Source organism: Pempheris klunzingeri, chromosome 8 (assembly GCF_042242105.1).
Source record: "Pempheris klunzingeri isolate RE-2024b chromosome 8, fPemKlu1.hap1, whole genome shotgun sequence".
NCBI classification, from domain to species: Eukaryota; Metazoa; Chordata; class Actinopteri; order Acropomatiformes; family Pempheridae; genus Pempheris; species Pempheris klunzingeri.
In genome coordinates this window covers 11,792,112-11,806,212 of record NC_092019.1, presented here as the reverse complement: position 1 = coordinate 11,806,212, position 14,101 = coordinate 11,792,112, and the positions used below count along the sequence as shown (strand labels likewise).

The 14,101-nt window shown below is 39.9% G+C and overlaps 1 protein-coding gene across 1 annotated transcript; it reads left to right on the top strand.

The window, feature by feature from the left end:
- Nucleotides 1-217: 217 nt before the first annotated feature.
- colec10 (collectin sub-family member 10 (C-type lectin)) lies at nt 218-11,815 on the top strand. The gene is made up of 7 exons (XM_070834820.1): nt 218-317; nt 2,567-2,638; nt 6,487-6,558; nt 8,471-8,524; nt 10,912-11,007; nt 11,150-11,361; nt 11,561-11,815. Exons 1-7 carry the CDS (start codon nt 218-220, stop codon nt 11,813-11,815), a joined length of 861 nt encoding a protein of 286 aa, XP_070690921.1.
- The last annotated feature ends 2,286 nt before the right edge of the window (nt 11,816-14,101 follow it).

Below are 14,101 nucleotides of genomic sequence, written 5' to 3'. Positions count from 1 at the left end.
TGTGCGTGTGTGTGTGTGTGTGTGTGTGCTCTATAAACAACAGCAGAGCTCTGCTCTGACTCTCTCTGCAGTATGTTTGCTCATTAGTGCTGCACTGATCCTCTGGTCTTACAGTTTAAACTAGCAGTAGGTGCTTACTGGCACATGAAATACTTTACATAGTCAATACTTTGGCACCAGTAACAACCTGCAAATCTAAAAAACAGATTATTGGGAGATGATGGGACTCTTGGTGCTCTGTGTGCTTTCAGCTGTGTTCAACGACATCACTGCCTCTCCAGAAGTCTGTACCAATGCCCTCCTACCTGGAGCTAAAGGTAACGCGTGTCTTAGGAAAAAGTGTGTGTGTGTGTGTGTGTGTGTGTGTGTGTGTGTGTATGGGTGTGTTTAAACTGTGCTTAAACATTTTGAAAATCCTTCTCATGGCACAAAAATATAATTGAAGAATTGTAAAGATTTCTCCTACAGAGCAAAGCTCCAACATGAATCGATTTAGAGCAGAAAAAAGTTCAAACTCATTTATACTCTCGTACATACTTATACTGTACATGACTACTGTTTGGGTTCCTTGGTTCCTCACAATCTTCAATGTTTGTTCTTGTTGTTGGAGATAAGGCAAATTAAGTTAATGACCTCATAGTAAAAGTAAACTACATGCCCTTGAAAGTAAACAACAATATCTATATATGTGTCAAATAAAAGGTCTTAGTGGAAAATTCTGAGAAAACACCCCTAATGTGCTTCAGGGTTTACAGAGCTGATGATAAAGGTACCAAGCATGTAATGTCCTGTTGTTTATTAGCTAGCAGTCTGCTACCCCCTTAGTCTTTTGTAGGGAATGCCTCCCCATGTGTGTTTTCAATTTTATGACATCCAGTAGCTTGTTCCCCTGCTGATTCAGACAGACAGACCTAATAAAATCCACAGTTAGCTAAGCACCATTTTTTTAAGCTCCATTCACGCTACTGAAAAAAAAGACTTTTAGTTCTGGCTTAAAAGAAAGTTAGAGAGATGTTACTTCAGCAGAGAGTGACATGGAGCTCTGACAAGGCAAAGTCAGTGTTAAAGGGGCCTTTCATGTGAATTTTACAGTTCCTGAGCATGGCAAAATGTGTGTTTGCTTCTCTCTCATGGACAAATATTGTTTTACTAAAGTAGTTACTGAACTGAAAAGTCAAGTGAAAGCTTTGGCGAAATAAAGAGGCAACAGTGACATCATATTCACTCATAAGTGGACATTTTGTAAGCTTTCCACTGAATTCTCTGTACCAGTAAGTCCCATGGAGACAGTGTGTATTTAGACAGCTGCCACTAACATAAACTGATTATTGATGATTATCATTGACTCATCCCAGATATGACTGACCACAGGTTCAGTCTCAGAGTTTCTGTGTATTGTCACGTCTCCATACGAGTGGGTGGATGTGGGTTTTTCAATGTTTCATCCTCTGATAAAATGTCCACACAACCGTGCTTATTATTTTAACTTTTCAGCAAACATTCTTTTATTGCATTTACTGGTACTTTGACTTCAGCGTTTTTAGATAGATTTACTGGCATTTTATGTTTTATTGAGACTTAAGAATGTGGGACTGGTCAAAACTCAATTCATTCTGTTAAAGAAAAGTGAACTGTGAAAAACTTTCAATACGCTATAAAGTGACCCTCTTGCTTACTAACATGTTAAATCACTGCCAGAATATACTGTATGTGGCATTGGAAAGCTCTCTGGGATTTGACACCTTAATCACACAAGTGAGGCATGTAAATTTGACTTTACATGGTCCAGAAAAAGAATCTTATGCACTTGAAATTGCAGTGATTTGGGTTACTTGAAAATATCTGCACAGGCTGCAGAACTGAATAATAAATTTTCCTAAGTACTCTCTCAGGCTAATAGAGGGGGTTTGTTACAATCCTTCAATTCAAAGTACAGCACTTAGAAGATATAAAGTGCAGTTGGCGTCAACAACTGGGACAAAATTACAGCTCCAATAGACACTCTAAAAGCTCTCAAGATTTCTTTCCAAGAGCTCTTTGGACCCACGTGAGATATTTCTCCCACACCTCATTTGTGCTTTCAACTCTGAATACTCAGTGGAATCACAAATACTTATTGCTATTGCTTTTGAAAATGATATTGGTTTGGATGAACATATATCAAAATGGGATATGAAGAGTCAAACATTTTTATAAACGTCCGCATTTGATTCAGATTTAGGACTTGCATCCAAACCCACCTGTACTGAATCTCATGATCACCCGAGGACGGTACTATAGTAGTTCTTGGCCAAGTGTTTTGACCATCATTCTTCTTTGTGGCTTTAATTCTCCATACATGCCACCAGTGAGTGGGAATATGGAGATTTAATTCATGCCACATTGGAAAAGTAAGCCAGCTCTACTCATGATGCAACATATTTTCAGGTATCTTACTAGCATGCCTCTGACAGGCCCCTTCATTATGTTTCTGTGCATGAAACATGATGGGAGACATGCTCCATTAAATCAAATCACACACATCAAATCCCCTTTCCCTCTTCACGGTCTTTCCTTTTTATTCCAGGAGACCAGGGTGAGATTGGAGAAGAGGGAGATCAGGGAAAACTGGGGAAGAATGGACCAGCAGGACTTCCAGGTATCTAGCATGCATCCATCCATTATATATACTTATATGATGGGTGAAAAGGAGATTGTCTGGCTATTGTTACTTATGTATATTAGTTATAAATGGCTGCTGTAAAGTAGAAATGAGCAAAAGCAATACAAGACACTTCCCTGTTAGAAATGTACTCCGCTCCAATATTGTCGGACACACAACAAACAGAACAAGTGAATACAACTGAGAGATGAGAGATTTTTCCTTTTTCTTTCTCTGGTGCGTACCTTATCCATAATGCACCTCATCTCCTTTTCCTTTTCCACAGCAGACATTTTCACATTTTATTGTAGAATTTTTATTTATTGTACTGTTGGAAAGCATGTGTGCTACTAAGTAGATTAATGATGGCTCTGCTTTATTCCCAGTATTCCCAGTGTCCCTGTAAGCCATGGCAGGGTGACATAGTAGCTAAATGGAATCCAGCCATCATTCATTTTATTGTTTTCACCCGTGTTTTTCCTAATGTTATATGTCAAAGTGTCATCTATGAGAAAGGCCCACTGGCCACATCGTAGTTTAAAATGCTTTTCATTTTGAATACGTGTGATGGTAACCCTTGAAAGATGTATTGCTGAAAAAACACTGTGCCTCTGTTTTTATTAGCATGCTTACCACATGTGTAATAAGGGTTTAAGACATCTGAAAGTGGAGAGAAAAACAGGAGAAGTAATGGGCAGGAAGGCCTCACTTCTCTTTTATGTTTGCACAGAGGCACAAAGCCTGACTTCACCCGTCTGTAGCTCAAAAGGTCTGCGTGACTTTGGCAGCAGCCTTTAGACGGCTTGCTCTCCTTGACTGTGCGGTAGATTAGATACAGAGACCTGCTCTGCTCTGTGACAGACAGACAGACAGACAGACAGACAGACCTGCACTGTGTTTCTGTGGAGGAAGCAGACGTGTTAATTGCTGCTGAGGAAAGCAGTGGCGTCCCGCTTCGCCATATGTGTTCCAACTGGGCTGGTAGACTAGTTGGCCAGCCAACCAGCCATATCATATACACAGACGCCTGCACACACACACACACACACACACACACACACACACACACATATACACACACACACACACACACATACACATACACATACACATACACATACACATACACATACACATACACATACACACACACACACACACACACACACACACATACATACACACACACACATAAAAACTGTACAAAAGCACTGGTTCCTGGCTGCCCTTTTGCGCTCTACAGTTGTTTGTTTTAGTCAACTTCACATGAAGACCATAACACACACACAGACACACAGTTTACAACAACAAACAAACGCTTGTCTCATCAGACTGTGTGAGAGACAGATGCCAAGACAGAGTCTTTTCCACATGTTTTAAGTGAAAGAAAGATATATATATATATGTGTGTGTGTGTGTGTGTGTGTGTGTGTGTGTGTGAACCTTTGCAACTTTTCAACTTTTCAACTTTGCGGAAATTTTTAACAATATAGCAAACCCAATCATTATGGTTTTTCTGTGTGTATGCTTACTGTAGAATGAACGCAGGTTCCTATGATGGCTTTGTAAGTATGTCAACAGCTCAACAGATGACGCATCTATTCCCTGTCTTAATTTAAGCTGTTTTACAGGAAACAGTTGTTTAATTTTGGAATGTTAAAAGGAAATACATGAGTGTGAATACTCTGGTGGGCAACAAAAACAATTTGTTGCTCCAAGCTCACTGACGTCAACAAACAGTCGAGCTGGATTTCTACATTTAGTCAATAGTGCTGTACTTAAAACGTCTGGTGAAGTTGGGGTGAGAATAACAGACAATAGTCCTCATGTAATGCTTTCATTTTTGTGAAGAACCTGTTGGGACAGCGTTGAACCATTTGCCCAACAAATGGAAAATCTGACTCAATGCCTTTATTTCATGTGATCCAGCTCTCTTTCCTCTGTTCCCTGAGCTCTAAAAACCAGGAATACCAGTATTCGTATTTGCTCAATATGTTTGAGCAAACAACGTGTAATAAATGATCTGATCAAAGGTCTGCATAGCATTTTAATCTCTTGTCCTTTTGTTATATTAAGCCTTGAGAACAGCAAGTCTGTTGAAGCCAGAATTGATATTTTTTAAATAGCTTGAGGTTGTTTAAAATGTGTCTTAGTTTCCATTATTAGAATGAAAAATGTGACCTTCACCTCCTTTATTCTCCAGCAGCTGGAGATTCCAGACGTTAAACCAGTTGGAGGGGTTTGTCATTATAAAGAACGACTGCAGTGATAGGAAGGACTGTTATCTGGACGTTTAGATAGACGGTTTAACTGGCAAGCACAAGCATTGTGAAAGCAACATTAATCAACTTTTATAGACACAGAAGGAATAACAAGAGGCCAACAGATTAGATTTCTTCATATGGTAAAAAACACCTATAAGCATTGTTCTCAATCAGTTCTCGGGATCAGTATAGTCATAATATTTACTTTGTGATGATACTTCTGAGGCATTCATGCTGAAAATCTTGTAAAAATTACATACAGATTATAGGGAAATTTCCCATAAGCCAGAGTGTTACAGAGTTGACCAAACCTCACACAATCCATAAGACCTCACACCTTTCGCCAACACTTCTCACAAATCATCAAGTAGAAAATCACCATGAGAAAGTGGGAAATGGGACATAGTAGTGAATAGCTGGCTGTGTGTGTATGGATGTGTGTGTGGTAAATCCCTCTAATAGCAATAGGCCTCTCCAGTGCGTCACTTAGTATTTCAAACACCATCAATTTCCAGTTGAATAGTTTCCTGAGGAAATACTCATTCAAGCTCTGGCAGAAAGCCTCAGTCTGCTGTGTAGTTTTCCCATACTCAATCACACACACACACACACACACACACACACACACACACACACACACACACGTACAGTCTGATATTCTCTGTCCTCTTACACTCGTAACAACCCAAATCATACCTGTTCTAAAGCAGCCAAATCAGGATTGTGGAGTGACAGAGGACAGTAATCAAATTACAGATAAGGGCTGTAATCTGTTACAGTCACTGCAGTGAATAGTTATAAATAATCACAGATCTTTATGAGTAAAAGAACTCAACTCAGATTATGCTCCATGTACCAGAACATTGTTGATTACATACTTCGTACAGATATAAAAGGAGCTGAAAATAATAATATGAAACAAATAAATGATAAATGCATGAATTTACTGTGTTTATTACAGTTTAACAGCGGGACCTCTATGCTGATTTATCCATATCCTGCAACAATGCACACTTTCTCATAGACTATCTTCACTCTGCAAGCAGGTTCTCAAAACAAAGTACTTTAGTTAGTGCCCAAAATAAATCAGCATTTTTTCCTCTAATTTATGTACTGACATAATGATAATAACAATAACAGCATCAATTCAGGAGCCAAACTATGTAGTAATTAGTGGAAAAAAACCTCAGGGTTCACAGAGGAATCTGTAAAAGATGAGATGGGAGGATGCAATTATATTGATTAGGCTTAAAAACAACAAAATAATCAGCAAACAAAAGAAATATAATGAAAGCCATGAAATACAGTCATCATTATATGACAAACCTGAAAGATGGAATGTATGCCTAACAGTAAGGGATCCTTATTAGATATGCTGAAGCGCTTCTACAGTGATATCTATATTCACTTCAGATGAAAACTTTGGCTCTGGAAAATGTTGCGCATTGTGTATATGATCATTTCTGTATATTGGATTGGAAAGTCGTCATTTCAAACTGTAATGATACCTCTGATTCTCTCCCCATATTCCTCCTCGTCTCTCCTCTCTTCTCATCCTGTCTTCTGTCTCTTCTTTCCCAGGAACGCTGGGAGACATGGGGCTTGAAGGAGAGGTGGGCCACACAGGAAAGATGGGGCCTACTGGAGACAAAGGTACACTAAAGGAAAGTCCTCTTAATGTAAAGTTCATGATTCTATATGTAGTTTTAATGTGAACACATTTTCTGTCCCTGTCTCTCCCTCTCTAGTCCTCTCTCTTTAATGTCTCTCTTGTCCAGTTAACCCTACTGTATACTGCGGTGTAAACATGGGCCTTAACAATGTTTATTAGTATTACCCATTCCAATACATTGTATACACAGTGCATCAAAGGGATGCTTCCGATCCTGTGTGTCCTATAAAAGATACATATCTCCAAAATGAACTCCAAACTGAGAGAAAGATTGATGATCTTTATAACCATGAAGTCTATAAATGTGTCCCTGTTGCTGTGCCATGAAACTTTGTCAGCTGTCAACAACAAGCAACAAAAATGGGGGAAAAAAACGTAGCTGTGAGGTTCTACGAGACCTTAATGGCTTTATAGTTGCCTAAAAAAAAAAGAAATATGGTTCCCTGAGTTCCTCCTCAGCTTGGACAGCTGCTCCTTAACCACAGACTCAAAACATTAGAATAAGTAGAGTAGACATGTTAATACACACAATGAGGAATTGCTTTAAGCCAGTTGCAGTTGTTTTCCTTTAAAAAAAACAACAACATGTTTTTCCTATTTTTTCAATATTTTAAGTTATCACATCCAAAGATAGAAGAAAACATAATCCTAGAGTATGATTTCATGCTGTTGTGTTGCCCAGGGTAGCTAAAACAAATCCTATCTTTATTCTTATTTTTATGAGCAGTCATGTTCCCCTGCCTTTCTAGGCATTCACATTTTTCAGTATTCATTATGTTTAATACACTTACAGGAAAGTAGCTGTGCATCAGCCATCTCAGGCAAAGGAGTGAAGTCACTGGTTTGGATTTTCCTTGATCCTGAGCGCATTTAGCTCATAAAACACCTGAAGAAAATAAAACAAAACATTTACAGCGCAATGTCAGTTTTAGCAGAAACACGAAGCAACTCTTTTACAGATTTTGATCACGTTACAAGGCCGATCAGAAAACAGTCTTAATTACCATGTCTACATTAGCAAAACTGTTGTTTATTCAACAATAAATGATTATGATATATGGGCACGTAACCTTTGTTCCTGCTATAGCTATATGTATATGTCTGCTTATTATTATCTCCAGATCTTACATTTTGCTTGTGCCAAACAACAACTAAAGCTTGTAACTATAAAACTGTGTGCAATTAGTGAATTCATATGGAAAACCAACCAACTAAATGCTCAGGACTAACTGAGGACTGTTCGGGGAGAATTGTGCTGCATGCCCCCATAGAAGATACTGTGCTGCATATCTGGTAGCATTTTATTTTACGCCTGGAGTTTTTATACTGGCCGAAGCCAGTCTGAAGCCAGAAATGTTAATTATTCACTCATTTGTTAGTGTTTAGACGTTGCTGTCAGGGTGCTCAAACTGTAACTGTTTATTCCAGGTGTGTGACTGTTCCTCTGGCTCTTCCTCATACAAAACCAGCTTATTGTGATGTTTGTACTGCAGCCCACTTCCCCAAAACATGCAACCGTCAGTTAATCTCCTCAGTAAATGTTGAACATAAGTGAATGTACACACGATCGTTCCACTTTACCCACATCATTATACACACCTGAAGGCTGTGTGGAACAGTTGACCTTAGCAAATGTATACCTGTGTGCAGCCATAGATAAAAATGTTTTATATATGATACAGCCATCTGGTGGTAACATTTTGTAACTACATCATAATGTCATCACCACAAGAAGTTGTCAGCGAGTCAAATTATTGGTAGATATTCAAAGATAGTGCTGTGTTATTTATTTATTCATATTTCAAGCTATTAAAAACAAGAAAAATTGAATTGCCAGGGTTACACATCATAACAAAAAGAATTACCTCACATATTATTTATATTTCTCTGTAGGTGACAAAGGTGACTCCGGTTCAGAAGGGCCTTCTGGTCTAAAAGGGAAACCAGGTGAGTAAGTCCACAGCATGCAAACATTGTTTGTCCTATATATGACAATAGCCACTATTCTGCTCCTCTTAGACCAACATGATGTTTTTCACATTTCCAAATAAAAAGCTTATACAGGGAATGTCAGTATTTCCCTGAAATTTCAGCAGTCAGCCTTGTAAGTGGGTTTGAACCGGTAATTATAGACTTCAGCAGACTACATCGGTGACACTTAATGAAACAACAGTTTCCATTAAATCCCTCTAGATATCCTTGGGGATGCTCTCCAGTATAGAAACACAATCACTAAATAGTACTGCTGACAGGACAGTGACAGTTTTATTATCATTATTATTTTGGCTGTCTATTCCAGTTTGCTGGCGTTGAGATCAAATGATGACAATGAGGTTAAAGTGACTTTCGGCTAAAAGTGTTCGCCAGTAGTACAGTAGTTCCCAAATTTTATGACCCTGCAGTCGGACAATGACATTAAGCATTCAGAAAAAGCAAACAAGGAGTTTTTTAACGTCACACATTGATCTAGTCAACAAATCAGTCACCTCACCCACCCCAGGAATGATACCACATGTTGCTGATTACCCTGTGTACATATCATAAAAACTAATAGATAGCATGGTGTATACTGGGTAAGGCCCCTGGTCCAGATGGCATCTCAGCAAAGGTGCTGAAGAACTGTGCTCAGGAGCTGTCACACATCCTCCATTTACTTTTCAGTGAGGCCTACCTTACTGCCACCATACCCTCCATCTGGAAGATGTCCACCATAATCCCTGTCCCCAAGAAGCCCACTGAATTCAACCACTATCGACCTGTTGCCCTCACATCCATAATCATGAAATGCCTGGAGAAGCTGTTGTTGATCACCATCCTGCCAGCTGTCAACCCACAACTGGACCCCCTCCAATTCGCCTACAAGACAAATAGGGGCACAGAGGACGCTGTAGCCTGTCTGCTGCACCTCCTTCTTCAGCACCTGGACTCTCCAGGCCACTTTGCTCGGATACTCTTTGTGGACTTCAGCTCTGCTTTTAATTCCATCCAGAGGCATCTGATGATCCAGAAGCTGCATCACCTCAACATCCCCACCCGGCTGATCCATCTCATCCACAATTTCCTCAGCAACAGGCAACAGGTGGTACGGCTGGGCTCAACTACATCTCCTGCTCTCACCACCAACACAGGAGCACCGCAGGGCTGCGTGCTACGTCCATTCCTGTACACACTCTACACAAATGACAGCATCAGTCCATCACCCAGGATAACGTATCTAAAATATTCTGATGACACAGCCATTCTTGCCCTACTCAAAGATAATAACTCCGTCATGGACTACCACACTACTGTCACACACTTCACCCAGTGGTGCAAGGATAACCACCTGGACCTCAATGTCAGCAAGACAAAAGAGCTGATAGTCAGTCCCCCTTCACCCCAGCACCCCATTGTCATTCATAACCATCCAGTTGAAATAGTGGACAGTTTCAAATACCTGGGAGTAACTTTAGACAACACACTTACCTTTGATCAGCACATTATGGACATTCAGAAGTCAACCGTAAACTTAAAGAACTCCATGTTACTCCTCATCTTCTACTGCTACTTTATCAAAGCATCATTCAGTCAGTTTTACTGTATTGTTTCTTTCTTCACCATGCTCACTACCAAAAACCGGACCAAACTCACAAGGGTAACCAACACTGCTGCTAATATAATAGGTCTTCCCACACCCTATCTCACTGAACTCAATAACAGAGCCATAACACGCATTGCAAACTCAATAGAACGGGACTCCACTCATCCACTGAATGAACATCTCACCCCACTGCCCTCAGGGCGCAGGTACAGAGCTCTGAGGTGCAGGAGAGCCCGCTTTGGGAGGAGCCTGATTCCTGCTGTCATAACAGTCCTGAACAACAGACCCAGCTGAGTGTGACTATGGCTGTTTGCTTTGTTGGTGTTTTTCTATGTGTAAAGGTAGTGGGAAGTGTTGTCTTGTGAAGTATTGTTAAGTCTGCTGTTGTTGTGTTGTTATGTCTACCGTCTGACTGTCAGTTTGTCAAGCAGAATCAGTGCTGTGAAAAAGAATTCCCCCCCTGGGGACAATAAAGTCTAATAATGAAATAATGGTAAATAATCCTTCAGTGGTATTAACCTAATTTAAATAAGTCAAGGCTAGGATGGAGCATGCTTTAGCAGCAGCAAAGGACTTTTCTGTGTAGAGTGACTGTGGACAAAAAAGGGCTTTCCAATCATACAACCAAGAAAGCCCAGTGCTGGTCTACTGTCACTGTCTCACACTAATATACTGTGGTATGGTTTTATCATAGGCATAGTGCAGGTGGTTCTCTGCTTTTTAATCCTATGCTGGCTGTTGTTTAATCCATCAGGCACAACATGTGACTGTGGCAGGTACAGGAAGGTGGTCGGACAGCTGGATGTCAATGTAGCGAAGCTGAGGAATGCTGTTAAGTTTGTGAAGAATGGTGAGTACTGAGATATCTATGGTTCAGTTTCATTTTTGTTTTGCTTATACAAGCTCTTTGCAAAGAAAACTGTATTATCGTGGAAAACATGTAAATAACCTAACTCCTAATGACCTTTAACCTTTAACCACATCCTGTGCAGTCATCTTGGGGCTGAAGGAAACAGAAGAGAGGTACTACCTGCTGGTCAAGGAGCCCAAGAAGTTCAAAGAGGCTTCCATGAACTGCAAGCTAAGAGGAGGCACCCTGGCCATGCCAAAAACCAGCAACACCAATCATCTAATGGCAGACTATGTCAGTCAGGCAGGATTGACAAAAGTTTATATTGGGTTGCAAGCTCAAAGCCAGGACACAGTAAGTGGTCTCCATCAGAGCATAACACACACTCACACTGCAGCAGGTGGAGTTTCATTTTTTGGTTTTTGCCACTGTTCTCTATATGAGGATCTACAATCAAATTGTCCTGAAGCCTGGTTAAATGAAACTATCTATCTAGAGCATTCACTGCTCTGAATACTTTCTAACTACTTCTCTCCTTTGTTTTTGTCATCAGGATGGAACAAGGAGTTTTGTTTATGCAGACTCCAGCCCTCTGCAGGGGTTTGCAGCTTGGAGCCAAGAGGAGGAGCTAAATATCACAGTGTCTCCCAACACAAACTTGAGCTGTGTGGAGCTGCTCAGCACTGGAACATGGGGCCAAGTGGAGTGCGAAGCCACCATGTTTTTCATCTGTGAGTTCCCTGTGAGCAGGAGAAGAGGAGGAGACGCAGGAGGAGGAAGAGGGACACCTGCCTCGACACCATCATGATTGAATGACACATTCAGACTTGCATGCAGAAGAAAGACATAGAGAGATACAAGTATACATTTAAATTTTGTTTCATAGCATTGGCAATTTATATACATTGAGGTGAAAGTAACTAATATTAAAATAAAGTGTGCCTGCATCATCAGACAGTGTTGCATTCCTTATGTCTATTTCTGTGTACGCCCATTAAGAGAGACAGAATATCCCTTACTACCCACAGAGCAATGATGCAAAGCTGGTTGAAAATTATTAGTTATGTAGTGTGTCATTAATCTGTCATTTAGGGAAATGATTGTTTCCATCTATGTGTTTTGTGTTTTGATCCACCGCTGGTTATAATCATGTATCATTTTACTTTTTACATAAGCTGGCTTGGATGGGTTTATTCATTTCTATGTACAGAGTCCTTCCCAGTGTGCTGAACTATGGTAGCAGAAGTGTGAAGAACTCCAGACATTCACTGAGGCATTGACAATGTTCCATTTGATCCAATAAGATTGATTAAAAACTGAAAGATTCGATTTTGTCATACTCTTTAACTCTTTACCCTTTTTGTCACAGTCTGCCTTTAGATCTTACATTTAAAACCAATATTGCTTTTTAATTCTAATTGCAATCAGTTTGTAATCAGTGTGGCACTTTTTTAATCGTGTGTTTCAGTTTTTTGAGTGAGACTCATATCAGATTTTTCATATTAAAGTCTGAATGTGAGTTATTTGTCTTCTGTGCTCTATGACTTGATATCAGACTGTGGAAGCATCACTGATACAGAACTCATGATCTTGCTTTAGGCGAACACATTACACACTTTAGGCTGCAAAAATGTAAACAGCAAACAGAAGTAATTGCACCTCATGGACATGTCTCAGGATAAAATATGTTTTAGCTGTAAAGCAATATCTCACCAGAAAAAGAAATCATTTTGTGCTTCACATGTGTATGTTTGTCACTATTGTTCTAAAATGAAAATGTATTTACTTAAATCTATTGTAGATGACAGTTAACAAAGTGATGACGACAACCAGAGTCCTAGCAAACAAAAGGCTTACAGTATTTAAACAGTGGTTTGTCTTCAAGAATGCCCAAAGTGGCGTCCTGGTCTGGTGTGTAGCCTGTGCTTCATGCATACATCTAAATGGCCTTTACAGACCCATAGCACCATTCACCTCTACGGCCTGAGGGTGGCACTAGAGAAATAGTTACAGAGTATCTTAAATACACAGGGAGCATTCTGTAAGAAGTATTACAAAGCAATTTCATGACTTTTCCTTTGTGAAATTTTAACTTTTACTTGTTTTTCTGTTTAAAGTACGTGGGGGGGCGGGATGGTGGTTCTTTCCTGGTTCTCTGTTCCAAAAAGTAAACATGAACACTGGTGTTGCTCCCTGTCTGCGGGGTGTTAAAATAAGGTTATATTGTTGTTAGCCTTGTTGTCAGACACTGTGTCTGATGTGTCCATGTTGTGGCGGTGTACCCCAAGTGTAGCTTTTAAGTGCTGAAGACAAGAACAAATGTATATCTGCGGCATTTGAAAGCACACGTATCAGCTGGAATACAATGCAGATACTTGAGCTAGATAATGGTTGGAGCTTCACACAGTAAATTGGAAATAACTACAGGGTGTGTCAATTTGTCATTAACTTCACATATGCTTCCATTCAGAGGCCAGCAGTAAAAAGGGGTTGCTGGAAAGAAACACGGAGGAAATGCTGCATTACAATCTGGCTGGCTCATTGTCACACTGGTTAAATCTGAGGTGAAGCTGAGCATAAAACAGTGTGCTTCGGATCATGGAAATGATGAGTTTAAGCGTAACATTTCATTGTAACTTCTGTCAAATGTTTGGAGACATTTAAATTCCCGGTGGTCTAAACACAGACTACACAGGAGAAATTTCAAGTGCAATGTCTGCCTGCCTGCCTTTGTTTAGCCATGATAGCAGCGTGGCTCTATTCGACTGGTCCACCACACTGGTCCACAGTGAAATATCTTCACTATTAGATGGATCAATTTTGTTAATTAATTAATCCCTATTCTTCCTTTTGTGATATCCTTTCCGTTTTCCTGTAACGCATTCATGAAGTTCACATTTGTGGTTTTGTATCAAATGTCTCAAGAACTATTAAATGAATCACCGTGAAATTTGGAAAGATGTTCATGTGCTCAAAATTCAGAATGAAGTGTAATAAATTTGGTATCCTTTACGTTTCCCTCTTGTGCCACAATCAGATCAAATTTTCAGTTTTCCCAAGACTTCTCCCAAGAATCACATTCCCATCAGCCTCA